Genomic DNA, 24,486 nt, shown 5'->3' with positions numbered 1-24,486 from the left:
AGTCACTTGGTCTGGCTGAGAGGTTAATGATAAATGAAGCTAAGTAAGGTGCCAACCGAACTGGGATTCCATATGGATCTGGTGACTTATTTGTTTTCAATTCTTTCAGTTGCTTTTCAATGCCAGGGATGTTTGTTTTATGTCCTCTATATGAGAATTTGTACAATGGTCAAATGGTGGTATGTCTGTATGATACTCTTGTGCAAACAATTTTTTTAACATAAAATTTTAAACTTCAGCTTTCCTCTTGCCTCCCAAACTGTTACACTCAGGTATTTTTCAGGGTTGACTGATTCCACTTGTGACTCACTGATATGGCACCCATGAAATACTTCATTTTCGTGTTTTGTGGAGTGCATAATTTTACACTTTTGGACATTTAAAGGAAGTTGCCACCAGTCTCTGATCCACTTTAAAATCTTATCAAGACCAGATTGGACACCTATGCACTTTATTCTCAGATAGACCTTCTTTAAGGATAACTACATAGGATCTCCAAAAAGTCTGAGGATATTATTAATATTGTCCAATGGGTCTTTAATACACAATGACGACGACAACAAATACTGCATCCACCTAACTGTCTCGATCCATGGTTTTCGGAATGTTATGTGAGAAAACTGCGAGTTGGTATTTGCATGATAGATGTTTTCGAAATCTGTGGTGGTTGACACGGAAGAGGTCATTCTGTTAGACATACCAAATTACAATGGAGCTCAAAATACGTTCAAAGATTCTACAAGAGACAGATGTCAATGATATTGGACAGTAAGAGGAATCACTTCTGCTATCCTCCTTGTAGACAGATGTGGCCTACTTTCTTCCAACCATTGGGAACAACAAAATGGATACTTAGCAATTCCCATGCTTCAAACATAAATTTAAATCCATTACACTGTAGGAAAAACAAAAAACCACTAACATAACAGCTGTAAAAACTGATAATATAAATATGGCAGCAAAGCACAACATTTATATGAATAATATACATCAAGGGAGGGAGGGGGGAGGGAGAGGGGGGGAGGGTGGGAGGGGTGAGGGAGGGAGGGGTGAGGGAGGGAGGGAGGGGGGGAGGGAGGGAGGGAGGGGGGGAGGGATGGAGGGGGGGAGGGAGGGAGGGGGGAGGGAGTTGCGGAGGGGAGGAGGGAGGGAGGGAGGGGGGGGGGAGACAGAGGGAGTAATAGAAAATTAAGAATCTAAAACAAATCTTTGTTAAGCTGCATGTTACACATTACATTGCATCAATATTACATAGGGATGGTGCTTTACTATTTGTTGTTTTAGAACAGCTTTCATACTTATTTCTAATTTCCAATGCGTTCTCATAACTGACCTGCACACTCTGTGCCTGCACCTTCTGCTGATTTGTGGCACTGATGAGGTTTAATGGTAGTGTAGCTTTGTTCGTGGTAGCACTGGAGCTGCAAGAGCTGCTTGCATTACTGCCAGGCTTGCGCTTGGAAGTATGGGAATCTGCTTTGCGACGAGAATCAGGTACAGGTGGAGAACAGTCACCACTAATGCCTGTAACACTCATATCCTCTGGCTGGGTGCGTATCAATATCCCCTGCCCCGAAAGACTATCTTCTGGAGGCACTGCAGTCACTACAGGCATATTGGGGCTAATAAGGATTCCCTGGCTTGTTAAATACTCTAATTTACTGTACAGCTTCTCCCGCTGCTGCCGTACATCCTCACTTTCTGCTCGTACTTGTTCCTGGAATAAAAAGTAATTCAAATATTACGCGACAGACATAAAAATGTAGATACTAAACATTGCTGGCTTCCTATGACAACAGAAAACAATGATTATGTACCTCAAAATGCCTTACAGAGTCGGTTTTCACATTTCCGAGAAGGTAAGATACTGATTAATAAACACTGAACACAGAATGTATACATAGTTTTGAATTCTGCTTCAACACAATAAATATAATGAACTAGCTGTGATTCACATTCACACAGCTGTTTAAATACTCAAGAAGAGGAAAACAGAAGCCAAAAGTTACGAACAAATTTGCACCAACATTCACTCAAAATATGGTAAATATCTCAAAGCTGAATCTAAAATGTAATATTAGCTAATTAAAGTTTGAGCAACCATAATTGAATGGGAAAGAAAGTTTACTAATACAAAAGGGCAATATCTCCAAATAAGGTTACATACAGCTCCTTCAGAAGGCTTTACATTATCATAATTGGCCATATGCTCAAAAACACAGAGATAATGTGCTAGATGGCCAAGTATGCAAAAACATCTACGAGGCTAGTAGGTTAAGCTATGAAGTTCCTTCATTGTTGTTCTTTTTGCACATAACTTTATTTGTGCATTAACCTCTAAAACTTTGGTAAGAATTCTCTGTTGGAGCGTTAGAGAACATGACAACAATATAATAATGGAAGCACTTTTTTGATGTTCTGCAATTACTGAGTATTTCTAGTAACTTCATCTTTTTGCTTTTCTCAATTTTCATCACTGAAAATACTTGAAATCAATAAACATAACACAGTTTTAAATTATGAAAAAAAAAAACAATTTCCTTTTTCTTGATTGTTAGTTAATTTTCCATTATGAACATGTGAGAATAGAACATGAAAATCAATTTAATCATTCATTTCTCATAAATGAACCATTTTACATGTAATATAAAAATGCAATACCTTCCTTTGTAAACACTCTGTGTCTCATCATTTATGTATCTTCTGCATTTGTATCAGTAATGTATGTATAATTCACATGTCATTTTACCTGTGTTTGTAACATTTAGTTGTCACCCAACAATGGCCTAAGATGCAGAAAACTGGTTTGTGACCAAACAAACAAATAACAGCTGCAGAACACCATAAGACATAGTAGTCAATAACATCAAGAGGTGGTTCTCAGCCATCACTATTTTTCATAGATGTACAAAGAAGACTGGTACAACTCCCCAGACTGAAGGGGTCAATAAATGAAACTGCTTGTCCATTAGTGTATGTTTTGGGATAATGCATTTTTATATGTTCGGTTAATTCCAAAGATAAGAACATAAATACTGGTACAATAAGACAATGTAATTGATATTGAAGACACTAGTATGTGGTGCATTCAAAAATACAATAAACAACGTGATCAATCTAATTCTATCCAAAGTGATGGTTAGTACTTTCTTCTGCCAACCCCTTCAAGTTTTCGAGTTAACATCATAATTGTTACCAAGTATGTCTGGGAGAGAAAGCTACATTGTTTGTTACACTTTTTTGGATGTGCATACATATAATTGGAGTAGTAATTTCCTCTTCAGCATAATCCCTTCTTGCAGCATTTCTTACTGTAGTTTTTTGAGCATTTCTGTGACAATCTTGTGATGACTAAACAAAGTTTCCAGAAAGTTATTCTGAACTTTTAAAGGAAACATGCTGTAAAATGAACCAACATTTTGACTACTCTTGGAACCCAGAATAATTTTACGGAAAGTGACCACAACGACAGAATGCTATGGAGATTCTTCTATGAATCTTCCCTACCACTTCCATTAATCCAACTTTGGAAAAAAAAAAAAAATCTCATACTGAACAAAAACCATGTAAAAATCTCAAAGAAAAGAGGTTTTGTAAGGGGTCTCCTTCATGGAAGAAGCGCACTGTGTGCAAGAGGTGCAGGCTGCGAAACAAAGAAAACCTGATGTCAGAGACAGTGTACTATAGAGGTTCAACTCTTAAATAAGTAATAGGATGTAAAGAGTAATTTGAGATCAAATGGAAGTAATTATCACTATACACGGAAAAGCTTCCTACGTTATCACAAGAGTCAATGACCATCAAAAATTTATGTGCTTTCTGACTTATTTGCAGATGATGCCTACAAAGAAAATTATGCCTCTGAAAAATTATAGGCAAGGTGCACAATACTTTAGAACCTTGAATCCTGATGTATAGGTTTCCCAGCCTACCTAAGCATAATCTCCAATTTTTCTTTAAAAATATTTTCTGGTTTTATTAAATTGTAATTCATTGTGGTCTACACACCAAAGTAAGATTGTCACCTCAGCAGAGATTGTTTGTTCCTCTGAAGTGCTGACACAGAATCTGCCACCTACGCACTCAATGTGTGTAGCCCACAGGGAAAGTGGGGGAAGAACCACATCTTGCCTTCTGACCAAGGGCATTAGTGGAAATAGCAACTTCTTTCTTGCACCAGCACCCAGCCAACCAGGACGCCTTTGTAAAGAAAGTCCATATGACAAAATTACATTTCTAATGTGCTCATCTCTTGGCTCCACCGAGACTGATTGGTGACCTTGCAAATCATCTTAGGAGCTTCCTTACAACAAAAACGCTGACTTCTGGTCTGTGAAAAACTTTAACTGAATACTCCCCAAAGCTGCCTACATTTTGTTTATCCCAATCAGGCTCACTCTCCACCTGCATACTGATTTTAATGAAAATGGCATATCACTAAAACTGCAATGACATACGAGGTGCATTCAAGTTCTAAGGCCTCCGATTTTTTTTTCTAATTAACTACTCACCCGAAATCGATGAAACTGGCGTTACTTCTTGACGTAATCGCCCTGCAGACGTACACATTTTTCACAATGCTCACGCCATGATTCCATGGCAGCGGCGAAGGTTTCTTTAGGAGTCTGTTTTGACCACTGGAAAATCGCTGAGGCAATAGCAGCACGGCTGGTGAATGTGCGGCCACGGAGAGTGTCTTTCATTGTTGGAAAAAGCCAAAAGTCACTAGGAGCCAGGTCAGGTGAGTAGGGAGCACGAGGAATCACTTCGAAGTTGTTATCATGAAGAAACTGTTGCGTAACGTTAGCTCGATGTGCGGGTGCGTTGTCTTGGTGCAACAGCACACGCGCAGCCCTTCCCGGACGTTTTTGTTGCAGTGCAGGAAGGAATTTGTTCTTCAAAACATTTTCGTAGGATGCACCTGTTACCGTAGTGCCCTTTGGAACACAATGGGTAAGGATTACGCCCTCGCTGTCCCAGAACATGGACACCATCATTTTTTCAGCACTGGCGGTTACCCGAAATTTTTTTGGTGGCGGTGAATCTCTGTGCTTCCATTGAGCTGACTGGCGCTTTGTTTCTGGATTGAAAAATGGCATCCATGTCTCTTCCATTGTCACAACCGACGAAAAGAAAGTCCCATTCATGCTGTCATTGCGTGTCAACATTGCTTGGCAACATGCCACACGGGCAGCCATGTGGTCGTCCGTCAGCATTCGTGGCACCCACCTGGATGACACTTTTCACATTTTCAGGTCGTCATGCAGGATTGTGTGCACAGAACCCACAGAAATGCCAACTCTGGAGGTGATCTGTCCCCCAAAACAATTCTCTCCACTTTCTCGATCGTGTCGTCAGACCGGCTTGTGCGAGCCCAAGGTTGTTTCGGTTTGTCGTCACACGATGTTCTGCCTTCATTAAACTGTCGCACCCACAAACGCACTTTCGACACATCCATAACTCCATCACCACATGTCTCCTTCAACTGTCGATGAATTTCAATTGGTTTCACACCACGCAAATTCAGTAAACGAATGATTGCATGCTGTTCAAGTAAGGAAAACGTCGCCATTTTAAGTATTTAAAACAGTTCTCATTCTCGCCACTGGCGGTAAAATTCCATCTGCCATACGGTGCTGCCATCTCTGGGACGTATTGACAATGAACGCGGCCTCATTTTAAAGCAATGCGCATGTTTCTATCTCTTTCCACTCCGAAGAAAAAAAATCGGAGGCCTTAGAACTTGAATGCACCTCGTATTTCAAAACTGTGTCATCAGATAACACAGATATAAGAATAACTTCCAACCATTCACAGATAGTGTCATCTTGATCCTTCCAACCAACACCAGCTTTTCTGAATTACATAGGTTGGAACTCTCCCTGCAATTTATCCTACCTTCCTGTAACTCTCCTGGCCTCAACATCCGATAGTCCCTGTCCTTCACCCACCCATCCCCTTCCCACTTCAGCACCACAAAACCTTTTGTCAAGAACATACCCACAGTCTTTTTACTTCTCGACCCTGTACTCTCTCATAAGCAACACTTTTATGCCCCCACCCCTACTCTGCTATCCCTATCCCTCCCTGCCCCAGCCTCCTCCTTTCCCAAGTGGCCCAGATTGCTTCTCCCATTATACGCTGCTGCTCATAGTCGGGCCTCAGCTGCCAGACACAGTGGTCATATCAGTGTTAGTTGTGTTTGGGTGAATGTGCGTGTGTATGTTGTCTAAAGCAGAACAAGGCGTTTCGATTGAAGGTTAACTTGTTAGCAGTCTTTTTGTTGTGCCTGTCTGTGACTCAGCATCTCCACCACGTGGTGACTAGCAATGCACCTTTTTTACAAAATAATTTAATTGGATAGATAAAAGAAATCTACTCACCAAGCAGTGGCAGAACACACATATAAAAGAAGGTTATAATTAGGCAAGCTTTTGGAGCCAGTGGCTCCTTCTTCAGGCAGAAGGTCTATCTTTTTCATAATAGTGTCATTATTCCATTCTGCATTTTCTATTGTTTGATTTTACAATCATTATGAATGAATGGAAGCAAGTTAAATTGGAAGGTACATACAGACCATTCGTCCAATAAACTGAATATCCTAGCCTCTCATATAGATATTAGAAAGGCAGTAAATCACAATCACTTCAACTATTTGGTATGGCATGTATTTCTTGGGCATATATTCAAGTGATGCACTGTTTAAATATTTTTACAATAGCAATATACATCAAAATTTTGATATTTAGCACAGTTACATCACTCATCACAGAGAAAAATCCAAGTTACCTGCACACTGTTTGATTATGTGCAGACATTGCAAAATATAGGATAAAGGCTTTCTTATACACTAAGCTGCCGAAACATATTTAATACAGAGACTCTTACAAAAATATATACAAGGTGATTCACATAAGATGTAGCATTTCTTTTATTTTGTGAAAGGTTCCACATATCAGAATGAGGTTTTCCACACTTAACATTATGCTGAAAGGCATGTAATGTTTTGTATGGATAATGCTCTTGAACTCTTGTATCAACTGACATACTGAACCAAGTATAATTTTTTTTAAATAGAACTGTACACTTTTCATAACTGAATTCAATTGCTCTTGGAAAGACAATTACAGATGCGATACAGAATGCCGGTTTCAACTCATCTGTTTTGTTTTCAATCCCTGATAATAACTAATGTTTTTTTCTTTTTCTAATTTCTGCTAATTTTAAATACTATTATATACCTAATATGTGGTTCTGATATTCCAAAAGTGTAATTAAACTATCCCCCATTTCTATTCATTGCTTGAGTATTCTTTTTGGCTAGGTTGGTTCCAGGAATACCATTAGTTTTGCTACAGAGTACGTTAATTAAAAATTATAGCTAATTAAAGTTAGAACTAAACCTCGATACATGAATAACTTTGTGAGCTAATAAGCATAATTCCATAAAATGACCCACACCAACAGAAAGTAACAGTCACCCATGCTATACTTGGAAATATGGCTCAAAGGTGCGTACAACCTTCCTCTGTAATGGTGCAAAAGAATGGCACCCAGTGACATCACCCTCGGGCTCAATGACACTTCAAACAGCATGGTGTCAACAGATGGGGGGGGGGGGGGGGGGGGGGGGAACAGGGAAGCCAGAGCTCAGAAGTTCAAGTTCATGTGACATGTAATATGGGTTAATGTTGTCACATTGGCACCAAATTTTACCCCAATTCTGTCCAACACCACTGTGGATGTGTCACATGATAGAAAGGTCATCACAGTCCCTCTTAACCACAATTCAGCCCTTCTTTTGACACTCCTGTGATGGAGGTCAAAACTGCATGGTTTCATTATGAGTGGCTGTGGAAAACATTTCAGAAACACCGCTGCTTGGACGTGGAATAAAAATGACAAGGCTTCACATGTTGATCCCCACACATTTCATGGTCAAAAATGACAGTTTGCAATACGATGAGCAAACAGATGACGTCCTTGTAAACATTTGCCACTGTTGACAGCTCTTGGCTGACTCAACCCTTCTCGATAGACATCATACGGCTGCAACCCAATTCTATGTGATCCTCCCCCCCCCCCCCCCCCCCCCCCCCCCCCTCCCCTTCCTTTGGAGAGCAGTGTGATAACAGTTTTTGCTCTGTTGTACAGGGGGAACCACTAGGGGCCATTCATTCAAAACCATTTCACGAAATTTGAACACGATTCAATGCAGCAAAGGGTCTTTATGCTTTTTCAGTGCTTCTCTTCCATGTCCTCCTGTGGTATGATCATGGAAGGGTGTGACATTGACACATGCATGAGCAAAGGGGACCAAGTTTAGTAAAAACCTTGGCAGTGTCATCCTACAATTATGAGCATTTTAAAATGTAGCTGGGAAATACTCCTAGGCACCAGTAGGTAGACAACTGGCCTCGGAGGTGTATCAAAGGGCTGCCTACCTGCAAGCACCACCGGCAAATTCACACATTTTCTCTGTAAAGGTACACTTTTAAAATTTTCAATAAATGTGGGGTGCCCCTGAATGTTTTGTTGAGCTGGGGGTGGGCGGGGGACTTAGAGACATCTTTTGTCGTTTTTTCCTCTCACATGTATCAGTGTCGTGATCATGCTCAGGAGTGTATGAACAGGAACACTGAAAAAGCATGAAGACCCTTTGCTGCTTCAGATCACATTCATTTGTTGAACAGTTTTGAATGGCCCTATTGGTTATGTACAAGAAGGCAAAACTTGCAGCTGCACTGCACTCCAAAGGACTGCAGCCACATTCAATGATGTTGCAGCTCCACTGTGTCCATAGAGGAGGGTTGAAATGTCTGATAGTATCAGCAGTGTCAAAGGTTGCCAAGAACTTCTTCCTGTTGCTCACTGCACTGCAAACTGTAATTTTCAAATATAAAATGGGTGGGAGTGTCTGTCCCACGCAAAGGATGGTTTCATGCCTTTTATGCCATGCCCCGAGGCCTTTTCGCCTCAATTATGAGCGGCAGTCTGTCTGAAAAGTTTTTGTTCACTACTCATAAGAAAATATCATGATTACAACACTGGACATTGCAGTTCTGACTAGCACTGCAAAGGTGTCAAAAGAAGGGGTGAAATGTGGATAAAAGGGGCTGTGACAATCATCCCATCATGCAACACGTCCATAGTGGCGCTGTGCAGATTTTGGGGTAATTAGGACCAATGTGACATCGTTAACCCACTTTTCGCACCACACAAACTCCGCTCTGACCTTTTTTTTAATCGATGTTTAGACACCTTCCTGTTTGAAGCGTTGTCCAACCTGAGGGTGACTTCGCATGGTGCAATGTTTTTTGATCTTTAGAAGAATGTTGCAGGCACCTTTGAGCCAAATTTCAAACTTATGTGTCACAATGGGAGACAAGTAATGGTGTTTCGAAAAACTGATCCTTTAATTATGTCACGCAGTGTGATAAACTGAAGTGATTATCATTCAGGTTTGTAAGCAGCCCATATTCCATTGCAGATTTTGTCATAACCACTGTTAACAGTCTAATTTTTTACTATCTACTGTTGTTATCTATAGTAGAACATACAGCTTTAATTAATTAACTCACTAATTAATAATTTCATGTAATTTATCCTAATTTGTAACACGGTGCTCATACAGATGAACAAGGGGTTTCACATTGTGTAGGAAGAGTAGTGTTTGTGAATTTCACTAAATTTCTGACCAACAATGTTTTCTATAAATCAAAGTCGCAATAGTTTTCATCTAAAACAGTAAAACCCAGTGCAGCCAATTTTCAAAGCATAATGTAATTAACAAAATAACAGTTTATTCTTATGCCTGTTTTTAAACAGTTGGATGTCAACCAAAATAGTCACTTCGCAGTTAGAAAGCTCACGAGTACAACTCATTCAAGCACACTCTTGGTGCTGACACATGCCACTGTTATGTATGCTCAGTATGTGAAACTATGCGCACCGAAAACTGCAAAACGCAAGAACTTTAATAACTTTTGTGTGATTTCTATAAGCCAAATCAAGCAACATTCTCATGGAACTGTGTTGTGATGAACAAGACTGTGAAATATTATTGTCATCAGAACTAGTGAATGATGGACATGGTGATTATTGTTATGTACTGGATAAAATGAACAACTGAAGTGTAATCCTTTTCTAATAAATCACTACATGACAGAGCTCAATGCAAACTGTGACATTTTAGTGTGAACTGTGTTTTTGTGCCGCAATAGAATAATTAACTTCACCACTGCAATTGTCGGGTGTGCTAAAAAAAATTTTCTTTAGTTGACGAACTGGTCTCCATTATTAATAATGGGACTTTGTGAAGAATGTATGCGTGTTAGTGAAAACTGGATTGAGCTGTTGTGTACATCTTTTAGCAGAAACCATCCCACACTCATTTGAGCATTCAGTTCTGTGGTGATCGAGTGTTGTTACTGAGGAGAGTCTATGAGATCTAGGTCAGTATCCTACATAGTGATATAGCACTTGTTAATATTGGCACTGAAACATTTTGCAAAAGGTTCTGGGAAATGAACTAAAATTGGAAATCAATGGAACCAGAGTCAGTTATCATAGTGTTAACACTGCCAAACAGAGCTCTCACGCCAAGCTCCATCATTATATGAAGTAAGACAGGCCCACACTACTAAAATAAAACTTCATTTCCTATATGACATAGATGCAGGGTGGGCTATAACTTCTGTAGATGGAACTGTGGCATATGTTAGCTTCTGGGCATCATATGGGGCTTATCAAAAACTATTTCAAATGCTTGTAAATTCTCAGGTTTTTGTGGAAACAAATACAGTTTCATCAGGCAGTTTTCCATTTAAACACTCCCCATTGCTCCTTACTTATCAAAGCCAAAACAGAAATGCCAGTTGTTCATACAGGGGCTGGACTAAAATATAGAAAAACTGTGATAAATGCACGCTTGAACGTAAGTGCAGACGCTACCCAAGTCTGTGGGCTGCACTGTTATTTTTGACTACAAATGGCATGGTGGAAAGTCCGTCACATGTTGCAATTGTTAGTCATTGTCAGCACCATATTCTGTGTGGTTGTGAGTGCATTATGTCACAGCTAAGTGAATTTGAATACGTGCACATTTTGTGATTGTATGGTGGGTGCTTCCATAACCTAGATAGATGAAGTGTTCAGTGTTTCAAGAGGCAATGTATTGCATACAGGGAAAGCAGAAAAAACTCATCTGCTAAGTCACAAGGGGGATGAAAGTGAGAATTCAGTAATCCTTGTGGAAGGTCATTGGAGAAGATTGTGATGAAAAATAAAGAGGACGACAACTGTAAAAGTTACTACAGAACTGAAACAATGCAAAGGGAGTTCCAGAAGCAGGGAATTGCATGGCAAGCTAGATTCCAAATCCTCTCATCAGTGATGCAAATGCCTAACAGGAAGATGTTGTGTCAAAACCATAAAACCTGGACTATGGAGCAATGAAAGAGCGCCATTTGATCATATGAGTCTTGTTTCACACTGCTTCCAACTTCTGATTGAGCTTAGACCCCAAGAGTGGAAAATAGCAGAGATTTGGTGATTACTTGTGCAGCCATGTAGTGGTATTCCATGGGCACCATGGTTACCATGCAAGGTCACATTAGTGCCAAGGATTATGTGATCATTCTGGCTGATCAGGTCCATCTCATGGTACAATGTTTGTTCCCCAATGGTGATGCTGTGATCCAATATGACAGGGCCCCTATTCACACAGCTCACATCATCCACAACTGGCTTTGGCAATTACTCCATGCAGCTGCAACACTGCCTTGGAGATACACTGTGCTCCATGGAAAGGCACACATCACGACAATGTATTATGTTGTGAAAGAGAAGATGATAAGTTTGTTCTGACGTCTGACAGTGAGCTGATGCTAAACTGTTTATAAATTTGTAATAAGCAATGTGACTGACAAATTGAAATTGCAGACAGTTGTATATGCAATGTTATGAAGTCATAAGAGTTGAAAGAATATATACACATCTTCAAAAAGTGACTTCTGTTATTTGGTAGCTAGTTGATGTAGATAAGCACTATTTCCTTCTCCAACACAGGCCAAACTGTGTAGAGACCAAGTCCATGAAAGGAGGAATGAAGATTTGGAGAGGAGATATCTAATCCATATTAGTGAATCATAATTTCTGATGCATACACATCAGAATTGGAACTATTGAACGAAGTCCCCCCTTTGTAAATTTATAAAATTCAGAAGGGAATATCCCAAAAGGTGCATGATCACTATCTACCTCCATCATTATTACTTGAACTTGCCACTATTTTGCATGATGAATGGTATCAGATTCCCCTGAAGACCATACAGGAACTGTATTATCCTTTCCGAGCTGTTTTGAATGCCAACAGTTTTCTGATACTGTATTAGGCATGGTAATGTGTTGTGTTTGTGGTGTTTCCATATTTTTGTCCATCCTACACTTTGTAATGATAATTATCCCTGTTCATGGAGAAAAAGAAACTACTTTATTAATTTTCTTAGACTTGGAGAAAAAAAAAAAAAATTACTTGACCTATCTTTGCCTGGAGACGCCTGAGTGCTTCTTGATGGAATAACTGCTGTCAGACAAATGTGCCTATAGATACTATACGGAATTATAATTAGACAGAATACATTTTAAATAAACTAAACATTTTGTTCAGAATGAATGATGACATGTCACCTACAAAAAAATACTTAACCTTAACAAAATACAAGTTTTACAACTTTCTTGAGCATGTGCTCAAATTATTTACCATCAACTGCAAAGAACATTTCCAGTCGCTCTTCGAGAGAGAGATGAACAGATTAAAGTACAATGGACGATATGCTGTCGTACACTATGCCCATTCAAAGGTATGCATCACCTGGCAGACAAGTCAATAGCTGAAAGGCTTGATACAACACAGACTTGCATGAACCAGTTTACAGCACAATAAATGATTCCGATGGAATTGCCTTTCAATTTTAGAATCTTCCTCAGTTTCTTTTGTGGAGAGTTTCAACCTCAAAATTAACAAGCATTGTATCACTTTGCTTATCTATTCAAGCACTTTCAGCAGATTTAATTAAAAAAATGAATAAAAACTTTATCTGCCCGAAAAATCATACTTGATTCAATATCTTGATCGATACAAGACACTTTATTACATAACAAAAGTCTGTGCTTCTTAATGTGCTACCATTTGCCGAAAACCTCATTTCGAAATAAAATGAGTGTTAGTCTTAGGTGACACGCTGTGTATATGTGGTGTTTAACCTATTAGTGAACAAACGCTGCCTTTCCACTGTAAAATTTACAAATAACAATTTACAGACTCAATAGAGAATGACACACTGCTGATTCCTCCAGAAAACAGCTTCGGAATGCACCACTTGTCACTCAGTATTAACCTGGTCTCGAATCTATTAATCAGCCACTTCGACAAGGCCACGACTTCCTAAAGTCATGCCCTGAAATGAGGTCCACTCTGTCCGAGATCTTGCTCTCCACACCTAGAATAGCTTTTTGTCACCCCACCAATTTCTGCAATATTGTCACACCCTATGCTCCTTCTGCACCCAATATTCTTATCAGACCCTATGCTCCTTCTGCACCTATCTCCTTACTCTATGGATCCTACCCCTGTGACTGTCTCTGCTGCAAGACTTGCCCAATACACCCTCCTACCACCATCTACCAGCCCTGTGACTGACAAAACATATACTTCTATATGGAGAGCCACCTGTGAAATGACATGTCCAATACCATTTGTTGTGTAAACACTTTTTGGCATTTTACACTGGCTTGACTGTTATTGAGTTAACAGTTAGGATGAATGGGCACAGGCAGAGGGTGTATACTGGCAACACACAATATCCTATTGCAGAGCAGCACTGCAACATGTCAGTCATGACCTTGGTGCCTGTTTCACCCTTCATGCCATCTGCAGTCTTTCCCAGATACCAGTTTCTCAGAACTCCACAGGTGGGAATTGGTGCTACATGTCCTTGGTTCTCGCCACCCACCTGGTCTTTATTTACATTAATTTCTTTGGTCACAGCAGCTCTTCATAGGAACTATTCCTTTCTTCAGCCCCTTTCAGTTTTTCACATCTTTCATTTCCTGAGCTGTGTATTTTTTGCCATCCCCCCCCCCCCAACTCAATCACATAAAATATACTTACTTTTTGGTCTTATGAATCTGTGTAAAATGTTTTAGCAGTAATTTCTGTATTGCATATTACCCTATCTTCTGCCTTTAAGCTCTCAGGTTTTCAAATCTTGTCCGGTGCAATGCCCTACAACCAGTCTTTCCTTCTCATTCATCTGGTAAGTCTCGACTGACCTGCGCTTCTGGGTGACTTTTCCGAACTACTACACTTTTCCTAAACCTCACCAGTCCTTTTCCTTCACCACTCTCCCTTTCCTTTCAACCCTTCTGCCAGAAAAAGAAGCCAGTGGCTCTGAAAGCTTGCCCAAGTAACACCTTTTATGTGTGTGTTCTCCTGTCACCGATTGGAGCATAGATTTTTTATCTATCCAGTTACACTGTATACTGTTAAACAATGGAAACTAAAGATACAAATATCAACAATGTAGGTAAAGACACAGTGCTACTTACTGAAAAGAAGAAACGTCAAGTTGCAGACAGGACAATTAAAAGACACTCACTTATAGCTTTTCACCACAGCCTCTGTCAGTAAAAGACAGAAGACGACAGACACACTCTCTCTCTCTCTCTCTCTCTCTCTCTCTCTCTCTCTCTCTCTCTCTCTCACACACACACACACACACACACACACACACACACACACACACACAATCACAAATATACACACACAAGCAAGCACACATGACCTCCAACTCCAGCATCTCGGGTCAGAATATGTATCTCTCTTACTGACGAAGGCTGTGGCCAAAAGCTATATGTGAGTGTCTTAATTGGCCTGTGTGAGGTGTGCTTGCCCTTTGTGTGTGTGTGTGTGTGTGTGTGTGTGTGTGTGTGTGTGTGTGTGTATGGTGCGCATATGTGTCTCTCTTACTGATGATATGTGAGTGTCTTAATTATTCCGTCTGCAACTTGACATGTCTTCTTTACAGTAAGTAGCAATCTATCTTTTCCTCCATTATTGTATGTTGTTATAATTATAAATGATATTACAATAAGGTGTTTAAAAGTGAGTTTACATTCTACTTCATATTTAATAACCAATTGTGTTTTCCACTATGAATTTCACATACCTCCAAATTGTCGTAATTGTAAACGGTGTGTCAGTAACTTGTGCAATAGATGTAAAACTTCCATTTTTTAGCAATTATTTAATTTTACACTTAATATGTTTTCTGTACACTAATCAAATATTTCGAAAATTGTATGCTCTGAAAGAAATTAATAACCTTTCTTCCTTATTCAAGCAAGTTGAATTTTTTAAAAATTACTGCTGTGTGTCTCTTTCATTGCATCAAGTTCATAGTTCTGTCACCTTTTTCAGTTTCCACTAATGTGTTGTGGTCAGTTTTTAATTTGCTACAAGTTGAGATATGCAGCTTGAGTCCGTACACAAGCAATCAACGTATTTTTTGATCACATGCAGAAGTTTGTACATAATATGCAGTGGCATGTCTAGTATTGTTTGGAAATATCCTGAAATGGACAGTTATGTGAAGTGGTCATATACTGATGTGATGTTTCTGATTTATGAAAGCAAACATTGTACACTTTAAGAACAAAACTATGGTACAAATTCAGCTCAAGTATTATTTTATGCATTTTTGTTGAAACTGGTTCAAATAAATCCTATGCCATTTCCCCATTTCTGGCTCCAAAACTTTAGCAACACAAATTAATATATGAAGAACATTTATAGCAAACACAGAATTCAGACAATTTGTTGCACAACTAGTTATTAACGATCAACATTGTCTTTTAGTGTGGGGATGTCTTCAGTGTAATAGTCTTACATTTATTCAAGAAAATTACTACTGTCCTTATATGAAATAATCAAGAGAAAGTAAAGTGAAGGAAAAAAATAATGCATTAAACAATAGAAAGTTCAGGTTGGAAAATCAACAGTTATGGAAAGGATAGATTGCTGCTAACCATAAACATGACACACCGAGTTGCAGACAGGCACAACAAATAGATTTCACGCTTTAAACTTTCAGCCAAAGGCTTCATCAGGGGGAGGGGGGAACATGCTTTCACACAAGCAAGCACACCTACACACACACACGACCACTACTTCTGGCTGTTTAGGCGAGACTCATGACTCAAGTTCGGCCTAAGCAGCCGGAGACAGTGGTCATGTGGGTGTGTGAGGTGTGCTTGTTTGTGTGAATGCATGTGTGTTTTTCATTCCTGATGGATGCTTTGGCTGAAAGTTTAATGTGTAACAGTAAGTAGCAACCTATCCTCTCAATAACTGTTAAAAATAAATTAAAATGTTCGTATTATCATAGCTGTTGACTATACCATTTGCATAATGAATTATAAATATTTTTTTCAAGTTGTAACTGCAACTAAAAGTGTGCCTGAAATGCAGCAATTTAAAAATGGCAAGATCCATGATTTGTGGAAGGGAGGGAGGTTGGATACTTAACTATTATGAAATTAATTTATTTATGGCAGTGTCAAAACTCCAAAGAAGTGTTCTGTCCGCTGTACTCTTTAATATGCACACCAACGACAAACCAAGGCTTAACACATGCAGAAGCTTAATATACACAGATGACTTTGCTTCATCAACTCAAGGAAAGAAGTTTGAGGAAGCTGAACAAGTTCTGACAACACAGGTAACTTTCACTGAGTGTTATGGTGAGAACTATCTGAAACCTAATCCTCAGAAAATGCTTTCCACCTCCAAAACAGATAAGCAAATAGAAAACTAAACAATATTTGGGAGGGAACTGAGTCTGAAACACTGCTTTACACCTAAATACCTTGATGTCACTTTAAGACAGACCTGTAACGTACTGCAAACATTGTCTCCATTTCAAGCTGAAAGTGTCAACCCAAAATAACATCATACAGAAACTCACTGGCAATAACTGGGGAGCCCCACCTCAAGTCATCAGAACCTTCACAATGGCACTCCATTTCTCTGAAGGTCAGTGTGTGTGCCCTTTATGGTATAGCCTCAGGGGACACAGCACTGAATGAAACTGCATGACTGATGACTGAATGTCATGAAACAGACACTATACACAAACTTTATTGATTCACAGGTGCCGCATCACCCGATACACATTGTACGGTAGCGGCAAATGTTGAACAGAAAAAGGCTCAACTAAATCATTAGGCCCACTCCAAGACCACCAACCATCAATACCTACACTGAAATCCCCGAAGCAGTTTCCCCAGTTCAGTGTCAGCCACTGACTGTGTCTTCATGTGTTAACTGTTTCCATGTACTACTGGACAGGCTATAAGCAGGTGTTGGAAAATTCAAGGACAATTGTGTCAAAGGACAAACACACTGTGACTGCAGAGAAGACTAGACAATGGATCCTCTGCACCACTGTACACACTGCCCTGAGTCGTGCAGCAATGAAGAGCTGATGAGGGCTAATGAGGCAGTGCATTTGCTGTTCTGGGTGAAGATCATATAGTTTTCTTGTCTTTTCTTCAATTATGTAAAAATGTTGTTTTTGCAGTATCCCATCATATTGCACAGTTCTGTGATGTGAGATTTGTATGGGTTCCAACTCAAGTAAATTAAAAACGAACCTGCAATCTCAGTAGCTCCTGCTTCTTTTCATCAAGTTCTTTCTCCTCAGCTTCTTTTTCACGTTGCCATGCTTCTTTCTCTTGTGTAAGACGGTCTTGTAAATTACGTAGCTCCTCCAACTGCTGATTATGTTTATAAACTGGCCGTCGGTCCTTTGTATCATCTTGTGTCAGCTGCACCTTACATGCTGAAAGTTGAGCCTGCAAGCTAATAAAATTCAAATATGTACTCAGAAAGACAGACCAATATTGTTGAGTTAAAGCTAACATTTAATGATATTAATGCTTATGCGTCAATTTAGCATTTCAAATAACTATTTTAAATAATTGTTGTTTCAGTCTATTCTCAGTTACTGGTAATGATGAAAGTTTGAACCAAAAAGAAAAGCACAGTTTTAACAAAACTATTGCAATCAACAATCTATTTCATTTCATGTTAAAACAGATATTTATTTTCCTTGCAGACCACATGCATCTGTGAAAAGAAAAGCTGATAATAGTATTCACTCTTATTACTGTGACTTCACAGGCTTTCCCAGTGCAATAAGTCTTTAAAGTCTGCTTGGATTTGCCGAGAAAACAAAACTCTGCATGGTTTTGGTGTATGTGCGGCTTTGCCACAGAGCTGTGGGTTCATTAGCGATAAAGGTTTCACTAACTGAGCCTAAGAGGGCTTTCCAATTCACAGACTGAGTCTGAGAGCTATGTTTCTGTCACAAATATATGGTATTTGTTAATTTTCATGTTCTGTAAGTAACACACTGTTCAAATTGTGGGAAAGATTTCATCTCACAAATCTGTCAGAGAAGCACTGTTGTACTCATGGAAGATGATATTTCCCATTATTAAGAAGAGCTGATGTGTTTGTCATCACTTGAAATTAGCCTCTACGCATCATGATCAATCATGATGTATAAACAAATTTTAATTTTGGACAAAAGTTGACAGTTCAAGAAGAACCATGGTTTTAAACTTTAACTAGTAAGCAGGAGAATGAAGCTAAGCATTTCAGTCTGCAATACAAATAGCTTTCAATAAGTATGCACACAGTTTCTTCATGTACTTACCTATTGATAGTAGTCATCTGGTGATGGATAATGGAAAGCAGTTTGTAGAAGTAGTGAGAAAGCTGAACTGCAACTGTCTGCTGATCTTGTGCAAGTGAGGACAATGCAGGGACTTCACATGAATTTTCACATACATTTGAAGGTAAAACAACAGGTGGAATAGTGGCCATAACAGCAGAACGCCATGGAGGTTGATCCTAAGGCACAAATGGTAGTAACGTTACAAAATGTACAAGGATAATAACCACACACATATCGCCTATGCATGTGCTCTATGATGTGAAATAAAAGTACCAGCTACCGTCAACATGATGTGATGATAATAGCAAGATTACTGAAGCTCAAAATAAAATATCACAGTGTAGTTGGTGACATGACAAAAGCAGTTCACTTATTCTGGTTTCCATCCACCTCCTCTACAAAGACTATAAAAATTAGTTGGTTCTGGGATAGATAAGAATAGCAATATTTGCAGATCTCATAAAATGAATAGATATAACGATATTGTGAAAGTGAAAGTTGCTACTCACCATATAGCACCATATAACAAACGCAACTCACACACATGACCACAGTCTCTGGCAACTGAGGTTGTGTTTGTGTGTTTTTGCCATCTAATTCTGAAGCTTGCCTTCTGCCAAAAGTTATATTTGTGATAGTCTTTTTGTTACACCTATCTGCATCTCAGCATCTCCACTATATGGTGAGTAGCAACTTTCCTTTTCACAATACTGTTATATTCAAAAAAGGTGTCAATGAAAAATAGTGGTTGCTATGATTTTGCGTTTGGTGCAAATTACATAATACGTTACTGCATATGAAGTTTAACTAACACATTGAATTTTTCTTCCTGTTATTCATTTTCCACTTGGAATCTTTATTCATGAGATTTTAATTATTTTCATTTATTTATTTCAATTTAATTTCTTCCATTTTATTATCCTATATTTTTGTCCTCATTATTGCATTCATTCTTTCAATTTTTCATTTTGCCTGAATTTTGTTTACTTTATAATCCCTTCTTTCATTTAAATCTCCATCTGCATTACTTTGTCCATACCACAATAAGGATTTGCATTTTAAGCATGACTATTACCATAAAAAAATGTCTAGCTTGTAACAAAAAAATCATTTTTGATACAACTGCATAGCCAATATAAGTAGATTATTTTATCCTTTGTTTTTTAACTGATACATCAGTAGTTTCATATGTTTCAGTATTATGATATACAAAGAAAAAGGATTAAATTCGCATGTACAGAGATTCCATGTGGAAAACAAACAATAGGAAGAAAAAATGAGAGCAATTGAAAAAGTTAATACATTGATTAAAATGATGTAACAAAGGAACAGAAATTAAAAAAAAAACAATTAACCCAATTACTTGAATAAAAATAAATGAGCAAAGTAATTTTGATAAAAATCTAAAAATAAAAAAATGTCAGAGCACCTGAGAAGATTCAAACGCACAACCTTCTGCATGTGAAGCCTGTACCTTAACTGTTTCATTGCAAAACCAGTCTGTTAAACTTTCCTTTTACAAAGCTGTAGAGCATCATAAGATATTCTGAAATTTTTGTTGTTGATGAATCGTAAATGAGGGACCACCAAGGAGAATGGCTGCAGAGTGTGATACCTGGGACCTTAATAAAGTCTATCCCACCGCTGAGGACCTCTCCTTGTAAGTTTGGGAATACAGTTGTCAGTGTGTTCAGCATTTTTTTAACAGGTGCTGCACCATGCAATATTCTGGGTTCACTCTTTGTACAGGCAAGTAGTATGAATTACATGAAATGAAATGAATAAAAATTATATGTAGAATTCACTCTTGATGTATTGTAACCACTGAACTTGCTTCAATTCTAAGAAAATCTCCTCTAGAAGCTACGACATTTCAAAAGAATACTTGCAATGATTGGCAAACAACGTGTTTTATAAAATCACAAGACAGAATTTGTGATCAGTATTTATCTTCAGCTGACAAAATTTCAGTATTACTGATAAGCAAACTGAAATATATATGACGCATTCCAAGCTTTCATAACTAATAACATTTTTCTTGAGAAGGAAATGGGGGGTACTTTGGGAAATGGCAGCTTACTCAGACCCCAGGAGGAGTGTGACTCAGTTGGGATTATACGGCACTACAAATGTATGCTACACAAGCAATATGAACAGTAAAATAACATGATGAAACATGATCTATTCCACATAACAAAATTTCATCTCAACAAATAGATGGTTCAACAGAACCAAGTCATGCTTGTATGAATCAGTATGAAATCAAAATATACTAAAACCATAGCATAATAATCATCATTATCTTTGAATGCGATCAACGAAACGGTTGCAGTAAAAACTTGCCAATCTGTAAAAGTAGAGCATCATTAATATTGTCACAAACCTAACATGATTATTCTGTAGCAATCAACAGTTAATTTATGCTCTCGTTGAGAACAGACATTTAGCAAGGCAAATGTGACTGCATGACAGCTCTAGGCTCTGTTTACTGATGTTCTTCAGGTATGGATGAATTTCTAAACATTAACATCCACAGGTATCAAAAATAGATTTCCCAATTGCACTTTGATCTGGGATGATAAGAAAGAAAGTGTGTTATAAGCATATAGTATCTCAGTCCAGTTGAGCATCTTATGAAGGCACCTTTATCTGATGAAAAATACTTTCCCATATTACACTTCGAAGTGGTGGAACACTGTGAAGTCAAATTTTCAAATCATTTGGCATTAAAAATTGCTAACACAAATGCTAAAATCAAAAACAACAAACAGTTGCATATTCAAGCATAACTAAAGGAATATTGAATTTACCTATCTCCCTTCTCAAAGTTAGATTATCTGCAGTCATGTTTGATGACCTTAAGAAATTTCAAGAAAGTTTCTTTTAGTAAAGAAAATTCCTTCCTATGTAATTCATACTATAGTAAGACTGTGATAATCCGGCAGACCCAACAGTTCAGAATACATAAAGAAATTTCCGATATTTATTGTTTGGTGTGGTTTCAAGTAGTCAGATGCCTTCAGCAAACCGTCAGAACCCTTCTATGTGGCACCTCATCAGTAATCGTTTTCTACTGAGATGGAAAGCAATGTGAATGACGAGTCAGAAGCTGATTGCTCTGAAATTGTATGAGCAAAAACTTTTGCACCCACTAATGGACTGAGTGCGTTTCCAGCAGAAGAATTTGACAAATGTTTGACATTTACATTAATTTAGCTGTCGAAGAAGAGCTGGCTGATGGTATGATAGGCCTATTAAGAACTGGTTTCAACTCTCACCACCATAAACTGAGAGTCACAAAGAAGAAATGCCTACAACTCATATCTCTTGGGCTGAGTCACCAAATTCGTGAAATTTGGTGAGACGAGCCAAGAATACAATGCTTCTGATGTAATGAATCTGCATGTCATACAAATTAATGATTATCAAGAACAGCTCAATCCGAAAAACAAGGCATTGTTCTGGATGATTCAAAACAAATTTCAGCAAAACCAAGAGTGGCTGATATTAATCAGATGTATTCCACATTCTCAACAATGTCAGTTATCTGTGTCATTCCTAAAGACAATGATTCCAATTAAAGTGCACCAAATTCTTGGTAACAATTTTTATTAATTACCTTGTTCTTGATTTTTCAAATCAATGGCGGTAATTTTATTGTGCAATGGTGTACAAAACCTTATCTATATTTACTGAAGTTCTGTAAAACTTTGAGCCTTTAACTGATTTAACAGCACAGTACAGTGTTCAAATTTTCATTCAGTTTTGTTTTTACAGAAAAGTAATATATGCTTTTAATTTGTTATACTGTAAGACAATCCATTTTATTTATATGATTATCAGTTTTTTCAAACAGGTTTCTAAAAATAAACTTGATAATCCACCAACTTGATAATCTAGCACTGAAAGATCCCCAAGCATCCCAGATTACCAAAATCTTACTGTATTTACATCCTGTTACTGCTATTACATCGTAGGGACTATACTTGCACAATGTAATTTTACGAGTTCTTCAGAAATCACTTGATGAATATATCGCTTGTGCTCAAAGTTACATTTGCCAGACTAGGCTGTTTCTTTGGATGACAATGCAGGAATCACTTCCACACAAGTACGAAGCTAACAAACAAATGGAAATGTCTTGTTTGCTTACTGACAAAAATATTTTAGAAGTTTTTCCTCCTTTGCCCCTCACAGCAAGCAGGTTCACTCTCAATAAGGGTCAGAATGGCCCGCCCTTCCTTTCCGAAAGTCCCCAACCTATCCCTCTTTCTTTCTTAGGGAGGAGCTAAAGTTATGAAAGCTAGGTATAGCTTTTTTTCTACTTTTAAATATGTCCATCAGCAGTACTTGGAGTTTTGCCACATGAAAGTAAGTCCTCCCCACAGACACTCTACTCTCTTGTCAGCTTATGGTTTTCTTAAGTGAGATTTCCTTTTTCCGATAGAGAATAAAAGGTTCAGAAAAAAAAAGAAAGAGCAAACTTATCTTCTGTTCATAGTTGACTATACCAGTAAAGAGAAGAACGAAAGGAAAATGTGGAAAGAAATAAAAGAAAAGAAAATTAACCACTTACATGACTGACTTTTGGAGACATTGTTTCCTGTTTTGAACTTGGACTGGACTCCGAGTCTGGTGTCATTACTGGAGTGGAATAGTTTGAATGGTCCCTGCTCTCTCTCTGTTGCAGTTTCCTCACAACACCTAGAAAGAGATAGTTCATGCCACTACTAAAATTGTGTATTACATGTACAATTGTTCTGGTAAATTAACTTTCTTCATGGTTATCCCAAGCTACTTTGGGTAGTGTAAAATTTTAGAAATCTCAAACGTCATAAAAATGAAAAACTAATCTAGTAAACGTAGTTCACTGTATATTCTTACTTATACAGTAGTTGTATGATATTATGAACCAAAACTTTAAACAATGAAAACTCCAGGTAGGAATATCAACAACGTACAAAATGATAGATTGCTGCTTACTGTAAAGGTAACATGCTAAGTAGCAGACAGGCACAATTGAAAGACACATACACATAAGTTTTCGGCCACAGCCGATGTCGGATGAAGAGAAATACGCAATATTCATTCACACAAGCAAGCACACTTTACACACACATGACCGCCAAGTCTGGTAGCTCGGGCCTGAATGAATTTTGGCCTGAGCTGCTGGGCTTGGCAGTCGTGTGCGTGACAAGTGCTTGCTTGTGAGAATGAATGGTGTGTGTTTCTCTCTTTCCGACGAGGGCTGTGGCCAAAAGCTTAAGTGTAACTGCTTTTTAATTGTGCCTGTCTCCAACTTAGCATGTTATCTTTATCGTAAGTGGCAATCTTTCTTTTCTTATCTTGTTAAATCTTTCTCATCCATTACAAAAAAAGTGATAGTCTATAGACTATTAATTGAAGAAAGTAGTTCTAAAAGTGTTAATAAAGAGTTAAATCTTTGAGTGTCATTCTGAAATCTGAAATTTTTGAATTAAAATCACCTCCTTACTCTTAATATTCCAAAAGCAGAATAACCTCATTTGTGTTTTTAGATATATTTCTTTAAAACCAATCTGAAAAATGACTGAGCAAATTCCCGACTCTGTACAGGCGATGCTCCAGTCCTTTTACTTCTCTCTTTTTTCGTCCCCCCCCCCCCACCCCCCACCCCCTCTCTCCCCTTCTCTCTGTCTAACCC

At 38.3% G+C, this 24,486-nt stretch overlaps 1 protein-coding gene across 1 annotated transcript in view; it reads right to left on the bottom strand.

Annotated features, from left to right (window-relative positions):
- LOC124615354 (rho guanine nucleotide exchange factor 18) overlaps positions 1-24,486 on the bottom strand; it is a 591,378-nt gene that overhangs the window by 27,170 nt on the left and 539,722 nt on the right. The window contains exons 25-28 of the mRNA XM_047143164.1: positions 23,380-23,507; positions 18,783-18,979; positions 17,716-17,923; positions 1,334-1,717 (exon numbers count right to left, since the gene is read on the bottom strand). Of these exons, the coding sequence (XP_046999120.1) occupies positions 1,334-1,717; positions 17,716-17,923; positions 18,783-18,979; positions 23,380-23,507 (917 nt within the window). The remainder of the gene's footprint in view (positions 1-1,333; positions 1,718-17,715; positions 17,924-18,782; positions 18,980-23,379; positions 23,508-24,486) is intronic.

This window comes from Schistocerca americana, chromosome 5 (assembly GCF_021461395.2).
Source record: "Schistocerca americana isolate TAMUIC-IGC-003095 chromosome 5, iqSchAmer2.1, whole genome shotgun sequence".
NCBI classification, from domain to species: Eukaryota; Metazoa; Arthropoda; class Insecta; order Orthoptera; family Acrididae; genus Schistocerca; species Schistocerca americana.
The sequence above is the reverse complement of the archived record's forward strand: the minus strand, read 5'-3'. Positions and strand labels throughout refer to the sequence as shown.